The following is an 18868-nucleotide window of genomic DNA, read 5'->3' on the forward strand; positions in this document are numbered from 1 at the left end:
CATGTTGGATTGCTACTTGCCGCTCACTCATAACATATTTTTTAAAAAATGTTGTTGTGTAGGAGCTTCCATAAAAGTATTTTGGCATGACATGGTTCACGTCGGAGCCATAAATTTTGTCAGATGCTTACCTTGTGGACTAACTGCCATGGTTAATATTAAAAGTAGGTTTGGGAGCAATTTTGTGTGCTTAAATACGATTTGTCTTGAATTTAGTCAGGTGGTGACCTAAATGGCTTCTTATAATTGTCTAATCTTAAAAATCCTATATATTACAAATATCAATATAATTTGATACGAGTATACAGTAGGTCACATATTAGCCTGCTGCCCTTCACACAAGGACTTTAACCAAATCACCTTACAGTCCGCTTGCTAAAAATTGGCCAAAGATTCCCTATACCACTGGTTTTTCAAATGTTTTATCAGGGCATAGTTGCCTTTGACTGGACTTAACCATCCAGGGGTCCTTTACATTTTATCTTTATTCACTGGAACCACTGCCAAACATGTTCTAATTGTTTGCTTAAAACACATCCAGCACTTATCCCTTGATAAGTCCTAAATTGACTCGCAATTCAGCAGTGCAGGGGAATATCAGTAATGGTGGGCAAACTTGTATATGTAGCCCAAGGCTCCACAGAACCCAACTTGAAAATGGCTGAAGATTTCTATCTGATACCATTTGGCAAACATGGCCACAACTTCAAATACTGATTGTACACCACCCAGTTTCTAAACCAGTCAAAATGTGTGTATTTTGGACCAGAGTTCGTTGCTTATATACATACTATGATTGTAAACCTTTCCTATTAAATGTTTGTAACCTATAGAATTTCACGTTTTCTTTCTTGTAGATCATTGGAACAATCCCACTGATGCCTAATCCAGTCTCATCTAACCAGTCAGCCGGAGGAGCTCAGGGCCTTCAAGTGCAGCCAATCACGCCACAATTACTGACCAATGCCCAGGGGCAAATCATTGCCACAGTCATTGGGAACCAGATCTTGCCAGTGATCAACACCCAGGGAATCACACTTTCGCCACTCAAACCAGGCCAACAAGTAAGTTATGAATGTAGCATTTAAATTAACCGAGAAATAGTTAAAATATATTGATTTGCATTTTCCTCCCCACTGTCACTCTTTGGGTAGGGGTGTTAGGCAAGGAGGAGGGGCAAATAAAGGCAGCCTTCAGTTTCAGCCCAAAATGGTGTCCAAGCCCTCTGTTAACTCCACAACTGCCAGTTTGTTGTCTTACGCAACGGACTTTATATTCCATATATAATCAGATGCACTTTTGGAATGTTCAGGCAGTTGTTATGGTATATTCTCTATCTTAAGAAAGAGGTTCAGGGCTGCAGAGATCAAGCCTTCAGCCACTCAACCAGCAAGAAATTTCTAAGGAGGAATATGCATTCCCTCTTTTTCCTTATTGTTTCAGGTATCTCTGGCCCTGATTAGCTGTATCCCATCCAATCTGTTTGGGTGAATAGGCACACTCTAAAGCAGAGCTTTCCAAACTTTTCATGCTGGTGACACACTTCTTGGACATGCACCATTTCACAACAAAGTAATTCAGTTTTACTAGCAAATCAGAGGTTAAACTAACCCCTTTCCAGCTTTTGCACAACACACCTACACACTGCAGCTGACACACTAATGTGTGGCGATGCACAGTTTGGAAAGCTCTGCTCTAAAGCATAAGCTTTTGCTGGATTGGGCAAAGTTCCACCCAGTCCAGCATCCCAATTCTCTGTTGTTTGTGACCAGCACTTGGGTATTCAGGTGCAAAACAGCTTGAAAATCTTCATGGTTCAGATTATACTCTCATTTGGGTAGTGCCAGCCCAGAGGTGCAATCCCTGATGCCTGCCTTGGGCCCTCCTTTCCTACCTGGTGTGTGCCATTAGGCATCATACAAGATTACTTTATCATGCACCTACTCTCAGCTAACAGAACCACATCCCACATGTTTGTTTTTATTTATTTTGAAGTTTTCCTGCTCTTCTCCCATTCCTTCCTAACCTGAAATCAACATGGTATTGGGGAAACAGCAGTGTAGTCAAATGGTTCCTCATTCCTGAAAGGCTGTTTCTCCACCTCTGAGGATGCTGATTCACCGTGGAACGTGATAATGAAGCCGCTACCTTGATCTGAGTTGTGAAGGGTTTCAATAGAGTTTGGAAAACACAGCCAGAGCTACAAATTCTCTTCACATAAGCACACTCACCCACTCAAACTGACACACTACAGCATCCCCGTTTCACTAGTTAACACAGTTCTGTGTCTGAAGCATACAGAGCAAATGAAATATCCATAAACATAACCATTTTTTAGAGGACACTCAGTTACATGAATCTTGAAATGATTTTGCTTTTTGACCCACAAAGACATCATCATAGTAAAAAGCTTGCAGCGTAATTTACACAGCCAAATTACATTTATTATTTAAAAACACCCACCAAGTAATCTGATTTGCCGTGCTTGAATGGATATATATCTGAATAGTTCAAAAATACATTTTCAAGTTGTTATTTTTTCAACAGCAACCAGTTAGCCACTTTGGGTTATATTAAATTAATAAAACACATATTAGATTGCCTGTGCATTTTATGTTCTATCTCATGTTATAACCCATCATCCTTTATTTGTAATACAGTCATATTTCCGGGAGAGGAGGGAATGCAAGAAGGAAGTTTGTGTCTGAATTCATTTATTGTTCCATTGATATTAGAAAGGCTAACAGTTTGCACAAATTTCTTCTTCTGTGTATATGTACTATTTAGGATACAATTCATTTGAGGTTACCCACTTTTAAGTAGCTCTTTTGATGCAGTAGGAGATATTTAAGTACAATGCTTAACTCTCCCATTCAGATCAACAGAGCTCACCTAGAAGGATTTAACTTTGGCTGATCATGCCCTTACTTTCTAGGAGAGGTCAAGACTGAACAGTCACATATACATCAAGAAGACTATTCTGAGATAACAAACAAAATAAATAAATAAATCTTGCATTACAGTTTGTGTTTAGATTTCAAAGTTAATTTTAAAATGTTGTATTCAAAGTTAAGAATCTTAACTTGGGATATAGTTCTTAAAATTCAGACCCCAGCGTTTCTGCTACAAACAGGTTCACTTCCAGCAGTGACTGCACTAGGACAGATAGGGAGTTTGGTTGCAGATTGGATATATGACACGGCCTGTTTCTTATTAGTCCTCATCTAGCCCACCACAATACCCAACTACTGGCACAAGAGTCGAAGGGGTGGGATATAAATAAAGAAAGAATCTTTAATATTAAGAGCATTGTGCCAGGCAGAGAACATAGTACAGTGACAGCACCTTATCCATTCTTGTCTCTCTGCTGACTGTTTGTTTCTTTAATTTTGCATTTAGCTCCACCAGCCATCCCAGACGCAGGTGGGGCAAGCAGCATCCCAGTCCAATCTCCTACATTTAGCTCACAGTCAAGCATCTATGTCTCAGAGCCCCGTGCGGCAGGCTTCCTCTTCCTCTTCTTCCTCCTCCTCATCTTCAGCTTTGAGTGTTGGCCAGTTAGTCAGCAGTAAGTATAGCCTTCTTGGTATCCTTATTTCACTTTCTCCATCCCAACTTTTCTTCCTTGCTTTTGTGAAGTACCTGTAAGTATGGCCAACTGGAAAAATAAGCAAGTCATTGACTGCTGAATGGTGCAAATGCCGGTAATAAGAGTTTTAGGCCTAAGTTAGAATTTTTGATGCAATGTGCATTACTTCTGAATGTGGCCCCACAGACTGACTCCAATGCCCAGTCCCCCTGAGTCAGTCCAGGAGGATACCATGATCAATGATATCAAAAGCTGCTGAGAGATTGAGCAGAAGTAACAGGATGGTACGCCTATTTCTCCCTGATGATAATCTTTCAGGTTGACTAAGACTGATTCAGTTCTGAAAACAGGTCTGAATTCAGATTAAAGTAGATCTAGATAATCCAGGGGTACCTGCAGGAATAGTCAAGACAAACCGTGATACCTGGCTGATGTGCGCCATTTGGCACAGTAAACAGCGCAGCAGAAAACCATGCAGAGAAAGGAGGCCAAGGCAGATGTATGGGGAAAGAGAGCTCGTGTTGTAATTGCGAAGAAATAAGCAAAAATGGTCTCCCTGTAGAAACTCATCCCTGCCTGTAACAGTAAGAAACAGTTACCATGTGACACTTGTGAGTCTTCGTGCTTTTACCCATATTCCTGCTAGCAGATGGAAAGGGAACGAAACCTCACAACATGGTGGCCAGGGTAGGAATCAGCTGCACAGGGAGGCCATTCTCTGTGGCAGGCTTACTATAACATGTCCTGTACCCCACTTCTGAGTTTTAATTAGTTGCTCTGGACGCAATTGAGATGCAGATGCAGTTCTGCTGCTGTAGCTAAATCAGGCCCGGCCCGTAAACGGGAGATCTATAGGGAAAGCACAAAAACCCCAGGGTCACCATGAAAAAAGCCCCCATCCATGTTCTGTAGAGTTTATTATACGTGCCACCCCAATCTGCAAGATTTCAGGGGATCCAGGTGCCTACCCAGGGCCTGTGTTTCATTTTGGAAATAAGGCACAATGAAAGCTATGGTGTCTTTATGATATATGGTTTTATTTGCATATATATACACTTGAACCTAGATGGAGAGAGTTTAGAGCATCCATACCCCAAGAGGCTCTGGTCTCCTCCATAAGCACAACACAACATTCACAGCTTGCCCTAGCCAGCCCACATGGTGCTCTGTCCCTTCTTCTGCTTCCCAAATCACTTGCAAAACTGGCCACTTTTTTTTCCTGTTGACCCTTCCTGAACTCCTAAACCCCTTTGGTCTCTGCCCACCAACACACAGCTGGAGGAGGGTCCCCGTCTTCCTTGCCTGGCAGTCCTTGCTCTCTCGATGGTTTCCTTGATGAGCCTTCACAGGTCTCTGTTTCTTAATGGCTTACACTCAGCTAGCCCTGACAGGCTAGTCTGGCTCGTTAGCATAAGCTGCATCCAACAGCATTTGGCACAGTTTAATCAAACCTTGATTAATTCCAACTTTTGCTAAACCCAGGAATCATGGGTGCCTTGCACCCACAAAACTCTGGCACCCCATCACATAACAGTTAGCAATACAAATAGATGATACTTGAAATACAATTTAACCAGATGCCCTTAAAATAATAATAATAATAATAATAATAATAATAATAATAATAATAATTTATTTATACCCTGCCCCTCTGGCTGAGTTTCCCCAGCCACTCTGGGCGGCTTCCAATCGAGTGTTAAAAACAATACAGCATTAATTAAAAACAATACAGAATTAAGCTGGGCGGCCTCATATGGAAAAAGGAGTTCCCTCTCTGCCCGTTTTCAGAATGTTCACTCCATCCTAGTCAATCTAGATTAAGCATTTGATACAAAAACTCTATGATGGGCTAGGAGAATTTGTAAGGAATTCTAGTCAGTAGAATTTTGACCATCAGCCTGATAAATAGCAATTTTCCTGCAGCAGTTCTGCAGTAAGACTGAGAATAGTTGTGAGCATAAGATGTTGGTCTGCACACTGAATTGTAGCCAAGTCTGGACCACTGATGACTTGCATTTAGAGAAATGAATTGATTCTTGTGGTAAAAATATTTCACATTGGAACATCTCCGGAATGAGGTGATAAATGATAGAGACATTGTGCCAAGGGAATGGCTTCACTATACGCAGGAGTGAACAACGCTTTGAAATATTCCACTATCCCAGTCCCATGCTGTCTCCACCGGCTTTGGGAATGCTTTCATTTAGCAAGGGATCAGTTGCTGGGGGGGGGGGTTGGGGGGGTACCACCTCCAACTGTTGTGTCATTTCCCTTGATAAGTCCTAAATTGACCGCATTTCCAGCACCAAAGGAGCCTTCCTCTGCTAGATAGCTTTTATTATGTGCCCTTTCAGGGACAAAAGCTGTGTCAGTACATTGCGATGGAGGCAGAAGACCAATTTATTCTCGCAGCATTATGAGCATTATCTTCTGAGGGTCCAATGAAAAAATAAAGCAGGTGTCAGTGTTACTATTTTAAGGTTGTGCTTGCATCACCTTAACGGGCCACTGTTTGGGGTGATGCAGAACAAAAATCTTGCAAAGGGTCCAGTGTACGAGCACTGTCTAGTTAAATGACCCAAACACCTTGAAGATAGTTTTTGTGATGCAGTTTTTTAAGACAAAATAGAACAAAATATCCATTGCCTTTTTACTAAGTTAACACATTTCCCAAAATCGGTTCTCTCTTTAGTTATTCCCCAAACCTACTAGGAACTAGTTTTACTGCATGAACTCTTGGAGAATGATTCAGGGGCTGACTGGGCAAGGCCCCCAACAATTTCCCATACAAGCACTATGAAATATCTGGTCAGCAGGCATTGTTTTTAATGCTTTCCACCACAACTCCTTTCACCCTAAGTTGGCAACAGGGAGGCATCCAGTGCCTTTGCTCTATCTTTTTGTTTGCTTCCCAAAGCCATGCCAATAACGGAGGTTACGCTAATTCCATTTTATATGCAATGAAGAATTCAAACCCTTTTCTTGTATTTCGACAGATCCCCAGACAGCCTCCAGCGAGGTGGATGGGGTGAACCTTGAGGAAATCCGAGAATTTGCCAAAGCTTTTAAAATCCGACGCCTGTCACTTGGTCTCACCCAGACGCAAGTTGGTCAAGCTCTAAGTGCCACAGAAGGTCCAGCCTACAGCCAGTCTGCCATCTGCAGGTAACAAGATACACAGCAAATGCTCATTTCTCCAGGCCCCTCTCTCACGGCTTATTATTGCTTCTTCTGCTGCCTTTATTGCTTTAATCACATGTCCATGGAAAAGAGCTCCTTTGTACGGAAGACGTAGAGAGAGGAGTGGATGCTCTTGTGATGGAGTAGATATATTTCAGCACACGTCCTTAAAATAACTTTCATCTCCTTCCCCCCACCCTTTACTTTTGTAACAAGTAGGAAACAATAAATATGTTCCTGGCCTTGAGACATAATTCAGTAGTGGAACGGGAGACCCTGCTGCTGCTGCCGCTACTGCATAAGCACCAGCTGACCCTCTTCATACTGTGCCATTTTCTACAGATGGGGTTACTGAACAAATATTTCATGGATGCTTCCCTGCCAGGTTTAAGCCTGTAGTACCATAGCTCGCACTTCACATCTAAGATGTTAATGATGATTTTCCCAAATGATACAGAGGAGAGTGCAGGGAATCTATATAAAGCCATAATGGCTTTTTTCAGACTTTCTGGGATTAATCATATATCACTCTCCAGTGTTTCAAAAAAAGCATGGATTCAAGTCGGGGAAAGAATAATGCCCGGAGAGTGACAAAATAATGAAACCAAAAGCAGTCTTGACAGAGTTAAAGGTCTTCAGAGCAAAGTCCCTATGTCTTCATGTGTGTGTGTTACACTAATCCCATGTTTATGCATGAGGTAACAAACACACTTAGGTAACAGCTTTTTTCTCTTGGGCAATGCCTCGTAGTCCTCCTCCATCAGTGAAAGCCAAGAAACCAACTCTAAGCTCATTTAAGTGGATTTTGTTCTTGGTGATCCATGAAATGCTCTGTCTTTTTATCTGCTCTTTATACTTTTAATGTATTCCCCATAGAATGGAAATGTACTTTTCCTGCAGTTTAAGACTAAGGTTATAAATAACATCAGTATGGGGTAGTAAGCTTGCAGCTCACATTTTGCTCAATGATTTTCCATAAAACCCATTGATTGTTGTTAAATACAAAAAGCTCCATAGGATCCTCTCACTTCTATGGTGTCCCCTACTGTTTTTTCTTATAAGATACCTCCCTGTAGAAAATAACCTTTATTCAGTCTATACAAGGATACCACTGCTGGGAAATTTGTTTCAAGACTTGTATATCGTTATTCCAAACATCACATACTGAAGCACCAGCACAAACAAGTCACACAATTGTTATGAAAATGGCTCTCCTCCCCACTCCCTGTTATTTAACTTTAACTTTATTTCATCTCAGTGGTCAATTGGTAGAAGAAACCTAAACAAAAAGAGGGTTGTTGTTGCTTTTAAGGCAACTGCTATTTTATATTTTTGCATTGCACTGTGACAGGGTACTATAAATCCACCCAGCTGGATTTGCATGTGCTTCGTTTAATCATCCCAGTTTTTTGTTTCGTCTAATGCACAGCTGCTAACTACATGGGATGCTTCACATATCCCTTTGAAGTCCATGGCAAATCCCTTGGAAGATTTCAGTGATGCTGGATTTCAACACAGATCTGAATGCTTGGAATTATAATATATGAAATTCCTTGAACAAAAAATATGACTGGATTTAATTCCATGTTTAAGAGACCTGCAGTCACATATTGTTGCAGATATGTAGAGGAAATGACCAAAATGTATCTTTTTTTAAACCTACAGATAGCTTACATGACTAAATAAAACATTGCAGTGGTTTACCATGCCACAAAATTGGCAACAGCTTAGTAACATGGTAGCTACTGCCTGATAAATTTTGCACTATATATGCAAAAAAAGGTAAATGGACAAAATTATGCCAGGATCAATCCCATAATTAAGCAATCACCAACAGCTGTCTAGGCCAGCCCTTCACAGAGGCCAGCAATTTTGCAGCAGGAACAGATAGAGAATTTTTCTCCCCACTGCCACCTACAGTACACGAGATACTGCCACTTAGGCAACAGGAAGAAAGATGACAAACTTGATGGAAAATGGGTCAAGCAAAGGACAGCATTATGATGGGTTGTGCAAAGAGTCCAGTAGGCTTCAGGTCAGGGGTTAGGCACAGATAGATATTATGAGCATGGGAGCATGGCAGCAATTGTTTGACAATCTTGGTGAACATGGAGGTAGAAGATCATCAATTCATGGCCTATGTAGGATGGATGATAATGGAATTCTCAGTCTCGTGAGCATCGTAATCTAACTGGGAAATGGGAACGATATTCCAATAATTTGTCCAGGTAGTTGAAATAGTTAAGGCCACTGGTGGCTTTGGCATTGCGATTCAGTTTAACTGATATATATATTATATTCCACTCCTTTTGTACTGAGCACAACGTTATCCACAAACTTTTTCCCATCAACAATGGCTGGTGAATTACTCAACTTTGTCCAAGTTCAAATTTGCTATGTATACAGGGGGACAATGCGAATCACTAGAGTTTTCTGTTAAATGCTAATGTGACAGTGCTAAATAGCTGAATAGGCAGGACAATTCTCAGACCTACCTCAAGAAAATGGGAGAGAAATCTGTAGACATAGGTTTCTCGAACAAACCCAGAGTTCCTTGGGTCTTGAGCTGTGATTCACAATTTAGTTACCCCACAGTTGCTCCCAGGACCTCAGGGTGCGTACAAAGATTCATCTCATTTTGTCTTAGCAGCAGCCTTGTAAGTTTGGTTTAGGAGGTGGTGGCTTGCCCAATGCTAGCCTGCTGACTGCAGGAATTTCAATCCAGTCAAACCAACATGTTAGCCAATCTAGGAACCACTTCCTTTAGTAAAAAATTTTTTTAAAAAATGTGTTAAGATCCCTTCGACTGCAATGGGATTTCAAAGGGCTTGTTAATTCAGCTCTTGTAATTAACATTTAAGGGAAATGGTTTCCATGTACTGTTCAACATGAACATGTATATGCCCATCGTAAGCATGTACATCAGGGATGGGGAACCTTTGTCTCCTCCAGAGCCGTCCAGTTTGCGCCCCCTAGGCACGGACAAATTAGCTCTTCCTTCTGCCTCTCCTCCAATCCCCACCCACCCATTCACTTCACCCCCTATTTAAAACCATTTCTTATGAGGCAATGATCAATATTTATAGACATATTTTTAGCCTTTTTGCACCCTCTAATCGTCTGCGCCCCTGGTGGGGGCCCACCTCACCACCCTCTAGCTACGGCCCTGGTCTCCTCCAGATGTTAAAAGGTTCCAACTCCCATCAGCCCCAGCCAGAATGGCCAATAGTCAGGGGTGATGGGACTTGTAGTCCAGCAGTATTTGGAGGGCCAGAAGTCAACCACACCAAGTCCATTGTAAATGGAGCACATTCTTTCAAGGGCAATGGCACTTCTGCAAAAGTATTACATTCTGAGACCTATATTGGGAATATTAATTGGACACTGAAAAATGAATGAATGTAATTTATAAAACTACAAAAAGAGTCATTTGTTAAGTCAACTGGTGATGCAGGACTTGAACTGGACATGCTTTACAAAGACTAAAGTCCTCAGTATAGTTTTCTTTTTCCTGATGGCGTGGAAGATTTGTAAAATCTGGTCTAGCAAAGGACTTTTGATGGCAAAATGATACATAGAGGACTTCATTTACAGGAAATGATATCATTCGGCACAGTGTGCAGACATCCCACAATAAACCCAGCTTGATACCACAGTATATTAGTCCACTATTATGCTGGGTTTCATCTGGAAGGCATGAGTTTCTTTTAGTGCAACTACTTGTGGAGGTATTGAAGGTAATTACAATGTGTCCAGCTGTTTGAACTGAAGACAGCAACAGCTTTGGGAATTCTTTTCCTACCCAGAGAAGGGACACGGTGTTAACTTGCATACAGTGAAAATTGCTTAAAAATGAAAAGGAAAAGGAAACCTGAAATTCAGAGGCTAACAGGCACTTTGTGAAATTAAAACAGCAGCATTTGAGCAATATGCTACAGGAAGGGAACAAGATCCCAGTAGAAGTAAAAATGAAACAAAATGCCACTGATGTCATTTCCTGTTTTTAGCTTTTGTGTTAAGCTTGAATATTGTGTATAGGATTTTGAAGGGGGAGGGGAGAAAGCTTTGAAATCTGAAATATGTGCCTTCGACAGTAGTAACAGAAGTGAGAACTCAGAGCATGCACAGAGTTCTATCCACTTAAATGAAGGCCCTCGATCTGTATGCACCTTCTTTAACCATTAAGACTTAATGCATGTGATCAGTATCTTCCAATGTGTACCAAAGATCCACGTGAGCCACAGAATGTACATGGATCTCTGGAACACTGGATATATGAAGTAGCATTCTGACAGCATTTTGTCACTGTGATTGTTTTTGTTTGTTTAAATAGATATCTATATATTTGTAGAACTGATAGTTTTCATAATCCATTGTAAATATCCTCTGCCAGTCGATTAGGCAGGTAGGCAGGAAGTCCCAGCTGGCAGAGCATCAGTGTAAGACTCTTCTTTCTCAATTTTCCCCTCAGACACACCATCCTGAGAAGCCACTTTTTCCTACCACAGGAAGCCCAAGAGAACACTATAGCTAGCAGTCTGACAGCCAAACTGAACCCTGGCCTTTTGTATCCTGCCAGGTTTGAAAAGCTGGACATCACCCCTAAAAGTGCCCAGAAGATAAAGCCGGTTCTTGAACGATGGATGGCTGAGGCTGAGGCCCGCCATCGGGCAGGCATGCAGAATCTCACTGAATTTATTGGAAGTGAACCATCCAAAAAGCGCAAGAGGCGGACCTCATTCACGCCGCAGGCTCTTGAGATCTTGAATGCCCATTTTGAGAAGAACACGCATCCCTCTGGGCAGGAAATGACGGAAATTGCAGAGAAACTGAACTATGACCGGGAAGTAGTTAGAGTCTGGTTCTGCAACAAGAGGCAAGCACTGAAGAACACAATTAAACGCCTAAAACAGCACGAGCCTGCGACGGCAGCCCCAATGGAGCCCTTAACAGACTCTCTGGAAGAAAACTCTTAAACTGATAGATTTAAAGGAAGAACACACACGAACAAACAAAACTTTAAACATTTGAACTCTGTAAAGATGCTCTTTCACCATCCTTGTAAGTAAAAGACTCAGAAAGCTACAAGATGGACAGAACAATTTATAAATGTCTGTGGGTTTTCCTAGATAAAAACAAACAGAAAAAAAAATACAAAAAAAATTACACAGCACTTAGTGTGTGTGTATGTGGTAGAACTAGTTCCAAAATAAGCCAGTGTTTTTTTTAAATGGACTTTAAAGTAAACCAAATAACTGCTTACTTTTTCCTGTATATTATGAAAATGTGAACATGTTTTATGGAAAAAGAACCCAACTACAACAGCAAACCTTTAACTGTTTTTAAAGGAGAGAGAGTACAAGCCTGCCACCTGGAGGAGTGATTGTAGCCTTTCAGGTATCAAGTGCTTCTTCACTATGAAAACTATTAACCAAAGTCAGAAACATGGCATTGAAAACTAGATTGTTAGTCTACTCTTTTATGAGCGCTACATTGTGTTATGAATTTTTACATTTGTACTTTGCAAAAAGAGGAAAATAATAATTATACAGGACTCTCTTTTTCCCCTGCATCCTCTCTCACATGTTCAGCACATGAGTATGCTACACTTGGTTTGAGCTACAATTCTCAACCCTCTTGTTTGGCATACACAGTTTTGTGATCTCCAAATGTTTGTGTGCCAAAATGACTGTTTCTCTAAACGGTGGGCTTTGCTTACTTTATTTTTTTAACCGAAGATCTTATTTATTTGCAGTTTTGATTCAAATTTGGTTGACACTTTGTTTTGGCTGCCTTCTCCATCCCAACACCATTTAAATTTCTTGTGTGAAGACGTGGACTTTTTAAATTATGCAGTGTAATGACGACATTATAAGGACATATTGAGCAACTTGAACTTTCGCTTACACTATACAACTTGCCACTTACGCTGTCCTTTGGCCACGAACTAGGAGAGGTTACCAAAGCTACTTTTGTAATATAAATATAAAATGCACACGTGGTCCAATATACTGCATCATTGTTTATGGTTCTATCTATATGAAGCAATTTCTCTCCAAAGTCTGATAGCCAAAGAACTTTCTTGGGATTCTATTGAAAAGCAAGCTGATGGCAAATGTAAGAACATAACAAGGATTTCCCCCTCAAACTGCTGCATCTCTAACTTTCGTTTTACTGTTTCCACTTTCACTGTTTGTTTGTTTGTTTGTTTGTTTGTTTGTTTGTTTGTTTATTCCTACATCGCAGGGGATTGGACTAGATGACCCTCAAAGTCTCTTCCAATTCTATTCTGTTATTCTGTTCTCCCCCCTCCCCCCTCTGGCAAGTGCTACTTTCAGAACTGTGCACAGACACAGAAGGGATTATGTGAATGCCAGATTTGACTGAATTACTTAATATGACTTGTTACCTAATTTTTGAACTGGGACCCAGAAGCAGAAATCACTGACACGTATCTTGGCTGTCATCCAAAACTTCATGGCCATTCAGTCAAAAGGGTACATAAAGCCAGAGCAACAAAGTTCATATCTTTATCCCAACATCCCCATAATATTTGGATTCAGGGTCCTAGACAGAAATCTGTGTTACATCCTGCTCCAGGCTTCTCCAAATGCATTAGAATCTGTCATTTCATTGTACAATACTTCTCCACCTCACCATGGTGTAAATCTTACGTTACTCATCTTTTTCGACACAACTCATCATGTGTGGCTGAGAGTCAGATCATCCACAGAATCTGTAGCCTTAAAGGTCCCACCTCCCTTACAGGTTCTTCCCTCTCGCACTGGAAAGTAAGAGGAGATTGTTAAATGGCTGGTCTAAAGCAGGCGGGATGCAACATAGGCAGTTTCACCTGTTTCAACGGGCTTTGGATCCAGTCCTCAGTTTTCAGATTGTCACCAGGGGCATAATCCATGCTTCATTTCAATTGAGCTTGCACAGCAGAATTATCTGGTGGTTTGTATTTCCAAACACCGCATGCCAGGAAAATGGTCAGTGGCCAAGCAAATGCTGACTGCATTCATAAGAAGGCCGCTATGAGCACGTCACAAAATATTTCCTTGCCTTGGAAAAACTGAACATATGATCTGAATGAACATTTGCCCTCCAAATTAGAAATAGTTGACTAAAGCCCTTATGAAAACTATGTAAGCATACTCTTCATACAAAAGAAATTAACAGTGTGCAGACAGAAAGAATAATGTATACTGAGGTTAGATGTAATTAAGAAAGCAAAGAGGACTCTAATTCCAAGCTCTGAACAAGTCCGAGGCAAGAAATGGTGATTCATGATGGGCATGTACAAACTATTCACAAAGCCTGTGCGTTTTAGGTTTTTATTTTGTTTGTTTGTTTTTGGCAGAGAGTAGATTTCTGCTCATGTTAGCAATGTGATCATAGGACTGACTATTTCTTCTGCCTATGAACACCTATAGTTCAACTTATAGGCTGAGGTCTGAACTTGCTCTACAGCAAAGGGTGTGCTTCTTCGTAATCGAAATCATGAATTTAAATCCTACTGCAGTAGGTAAGAATGATTAAATTTCTGGATTGGCCATGGGTTGGAAAAAGTCCCATGTCAAGTCTGGATTTTAGTACAGATGTTCACATCCATCATCTGGCCCTGATAATCAATAACTGCCAAAATTCAGTTTTAACAACAGCAGCTTAATTTAAAACAACAACAACAAAGCTTGCCATCTCCACCCTAGTTATGATGAACTTGAAATTAAAACTGTCAGGAGTATCAGGAGACCAGCCACAAATTATCTAGAAAACTGTCAAGAGCTCGTAGAACTTTGAAAGCCCATCTCCTAGTGCTCTGCCCATCTCCCCCAGTCATTCTTTTTCCCATTCTCAAATATCATCAAAACCAGAGCCTTGCTCCTGGAAGCAAAAATATACTAGCCATTTGCTGCTTAAAAACTTAGATGTCAGATTCTCCATGGAACAGTTAAAAAGTCTGCAATGGAAAGGGGGAAAAAATGAAATTTCCAGGAAGCAACATTAACCAAAGACTGTATAAAACACTTAAAACCATCACAGCAACAGTTAGACAGAAACTATTTCCTTTCTAAACTTCACACTGAAATTGTGTAAGTTAGGACGGTGATAATATAAAATGAAATAAATTGCCATCATGAAACAAGTTTTTTGATTTTCATCTTTGTACTCATGGAACCATTAACATGTCATAATGTTCTCTTTTTAATAGTTTTTTCTGGTTGTTATCACTTATTTTTACAAGGGAAAGTGTTAGGTTCGTTTTTAACAATCAGTTTTTTCGCTCGGAGGCATAACGGAGTGCCTGAACAAATTCTTATATGTATATGTAACTCATAAAGGCTGCAGGTATAGGGAGATTTTTTTTCCTCTCCCCAAACAATATTTATTATTTCTATTTGTAAATCTGTTCTGGGCTCCAAAGAGCCCTGTACACACACCTAGAACATTCCCATGCGTGTACTAGGGCTCTGTCAACGTCCCCTTTAACCACAGCCCCTTATGCTGCTTTGGAAACATCCCCCAAACCCTCAAGAGTGGTTTCCAGGGCGCTTGAGGAGCTGCAGGAAGAAAGCTTTTCCATGAGCAGCTCTTGGGATCCTGCTCAAATTATATACACAGCAATTATATACGAAGCCACCTTTGGGCGGTGATGAAAATATAGCACACTAGCAAATAGTGGAGGAAAAAACAAGCCCGTTTCTTACTGGAGATAACGGCTTCATTAAGATGTAATGCTAAACCATGGTTTTCTATTACCGTAATGATTCTAATCTCTCTCAAAGCTGGTAACCCCCCCCCTCTCTCTCTCACACACACACACTTCCTGAAGTGTGTCCGGGAGGAGACAGGAAGCTTGGAAGCTTCCACTTTTGTTTTGGAATTACTGCAGTCTAGTTTGTCATCCAAACCCTAAAGTGTGGTTCTTCTGCACTGTGGTTAGTGAAAACAAGCCAAATTCATAAATTGTGGTTTGAAGTAGGCTTGTTTCCATTCAGATTAACTGCAGCATGTCTGGGATCCAATGGCAAGGCAATCTGCAATCCATCGACAATGAAAACAGAAGCTGCCAGCTCCTGCTCATGGCTGCTGGGCTGCTTCTCGTAATGCGATGTATTCGTAGTAGTGCGTCCAAGCCAGGCCAGAGGCATGTCAGGTTTACCTTTCCTGAGGAGAGAAGTAAGTTTTGCGTAGGGAATTAGCAGGAGTTACTGAGCTGGTTTTTGTTCTTTATTTCTGGATGCATCTTTTCCCACCAAAGCCTAAGGTTTGCTGCCCTAAAAAAAGTTGTTTTTTTTTTGCTAAGGATAGGACACAGTCACTCGCTGGAACAGCTCCCTGCTACAAACCACTACATTATCTCAGAGTCACAAAGATGTTAATTTGGTGTGTGAAACAGTTCCGATGCCAGAAATGTTGAGGCTTGGAGTGTACAGATCAGAAAAAGAGACCAAGTCCATTCCGAAGTTTTCAGTTTATGTTCTAATCACGCAAATGAAGAAGTAAACAGACCAAGAAAGCAAAAAGGAGCTAAGAAGGAACAAGTAGAGGCGTGTCAAAGTACTCAAGCTATAACCAAAAAGAAATATGTATAATGCCTTTGCTCGTCTTCTCAATGCTGGACCAAAGCTCAATGTTTGTAGGTATATGCACATTGTATAGATATGGCTAAATGTTGCTGACAATCTTGCAATACTAAACTGTTACTATTTTAAGAAAAAGAAAAGAAAAAGAATACAGAAAGAAACTGTTCATCAGTGTTTTACCTCAGCACTCTACTTGTACCCAGCTCATGAGCAACACTGAATTAAGGAATTTAAAAAATAAAAAATAAAGGAAATTAATTTCCATGTAAATGTTTGACTGTAAAAAAAAAAAAATCTGTTTCAGTAATATTTTGTACTGAGCTTTTTGTCATGTAGTTTGCTTGTTTCCGACTTGAGATTATGTGGGGCACATTTGTTTATTTATTGTTGAGAAAGTGGTTCTTTTTTTAAGATTTTAATTTTATATATATAAATATATATTTTGGTCCTATGTGCTGTCGGGTGCAGTTCATAAGTTCTGTTCTTGCACGTCCTCCATTCATTCCACTGGAGCAGAAGCATGGCTCCAGCGCGTGCTCCGTGGAAGTGAATGGGGGCTGTGGAGCAGTGGGGCTTAACGTCTTGCACTCATAATTTACAGGATGGTCACCAGGGTCACTTACGAGGCACTACAAAGGAGACCTGCTTTTCCATGCATGGCACTCGCAGCAGGAAAGGTGGCAGAGAATGACATGGACTGTGTTGTGTTCTTCATTTCTTTTTCTTTTTTAAAAAGAAAAAAAAACAAAGGAATCGATGTGGAGGACTTGTGACCAAGAAGCCAAACTGGTTATTTCAAGTTCCTTACTGTTCTGACTTTGAAACCAAAGCTGAATTATCTGCACAGGTTGCTTAACATTAAAAAAAAAAAAATTAAAAACTGACAAAAACTGTACTTAAACTAGAGCAATATCTGTATGGTCAGTAAAGCTGCACTTTGTGTATTTCTTAACAGCTTCAGATCTGTCACTTTTAATTTGTACCATAAAAAATAAAGAATTGTTTGACATGAAAAATAAGCTGCCATCCTGGGCTTGTCCCAACGTCTCATGTATTATTCATCAGATCAAACTTCATGTTATTTTACATCAATTCAATACAAAAAAAAAAAAGCTTAAAATTTTGTACAGAACCGAAAGCTGGTTTCCACACCTGGATTGCATATATACAGTGTTTAGGGGGGGAAATTATATAAAAGAGACCTAGTTGCTCATAATCTATGCACACACATATAGATCTAACTAGTCCCATTATTTTCTCCAGGCAAACAGATTTTGAAGGTTTTTGAAGCTCTATAAAAACCTTCAAACCTGTTTGACCACAAATAGTGGGAGAGTTTACATGGCTAGCATCACACCCCAAGCCTCATCCTCTCTAAAGTTGCAGAAGCTGGTTCACAGCCCAGGGCCAGTTAAAAGATTCCCTGACTAAAAAATCTCTCTGCACAGCACAAATTCCTGTCTACAATTTACTTCACATCCATGTCTTAAAACATTTATTGACTTATTTAAACAGGAAACACAGAACAAAAGAAATTCCCAACTCAATCTTTTTTAAATGCTACATTTGTGTGATTATACAGTGCAAAATATTTTTAATGATAAACTTTACTTAAAAAATAGAAAGAAGAATTCTGTAGTTTAATACCTGCTAAAAGCAAATAATAGACAAAAATAACACAGTGGATTCGTGTTCAAGGAAAGAGAAAGCATTAGTAATGCAATCAATCTGTGGTTTAATCTCAAACCTATTGCAACAAAAAATATACATCAAAATGGTCAGAAAGAAGGTTTCTATCGCATACGAAAAGTCTCTCAGAATCGCTCACCAGAAAAATTTCCCACACTCTTTTCTGGATACAACTCAGTATATCTCACAATAACTAAGACAGAAGAATGAATCCTACACTATCTGAAAGAGCAAATTCAGCATGCACTGTGGAAAAATTAAGTTCAATTTGTATTTTAAAAGAGGGGGGGAAAACAATGTTTGAGCACCGATATATTTCCATAGAATGGTTTTAGATACTATGTCTTGAAACGTACAGAACACGATTTAATGCACATTTTGATTCACCTTTTGATGTATAAAACATAAAGGATGTTGTTTCCTCATACACGTCTTTCTGTTGGTGTGATTATATGAATTCACAATCACATGGATTCTGATACCTGTTTTGCTTAGATAGATATGGACCTAATTAGAATAATCATTTTACACAATGAATACCAAATGCAAATTCATAAACATTTTAATAACTGATATCATAAATTTGGCCGTCAGATAAGCATTTGTCGTTTGCTAATGCTTATCCAAAGGCCAAGTTAGGTGATATGTTCAATCTGCACATTCATCTTGTTTTTGCTTTAACAGGCACTGCAATGGGATCAAGACTGGGACTGTGTGGGGGAAGGAGAGGTGAATTTAACTCTTTCCCCTTCACAGCAGTGCCACTGAAAATCCCCATCCTCCCTGACTGTTGAACATGCTGGCTGGAGCTGATAGGATC

At 40.2% G+C, this 18868-nt stretch overlaps 1 protein-coding gene across 2 annotated transcripts in view; it reads left to right on the forward strand.

The window, feature by feature from the left end:
• POU6F2 (POU class 6 homeobox 2) overlaps window positions 1-17305 on the forward strand; it is a 291478-nt gene extending 274173 nt beyond the window's left edge. For both annotated transcript variants that reach the window (XM_080975858.1, XM_080975859.1), the window contains exons 7-10: window positions 858-1064; window positions 3400-3568; window positions 6586-6754; window positions 11241-17305. In XM_080975858.1, coding sequence (XP_080831984.1) covers window positions 858-1064; window positions 3400-3568; window positions 6586-6754; window positions 11241-11745 — 1050 coding nt within the window. In that variant the 3' untranslated portion in view covers window positions 11746-17305. The remainder of the gene's footprint in view (window positions 1-857; window positions 1065-3399; window positions 3569-6585; window positions 6755-11240) is intronic.
• Window positions 17306-18868: the final 1563 nt, after the last annotated feature.

This window comes from Podarcis pityusensis, assembly GCF_964106645.2.
Source record: "Podarcis pityusensis genome assembly, chromosome: 12".
NCBI lineage: Eukaryota > Metazoa > Chordata > Lepidosauria > Squamata > Lacertidae > Podarcis > Podarcis pityusensis.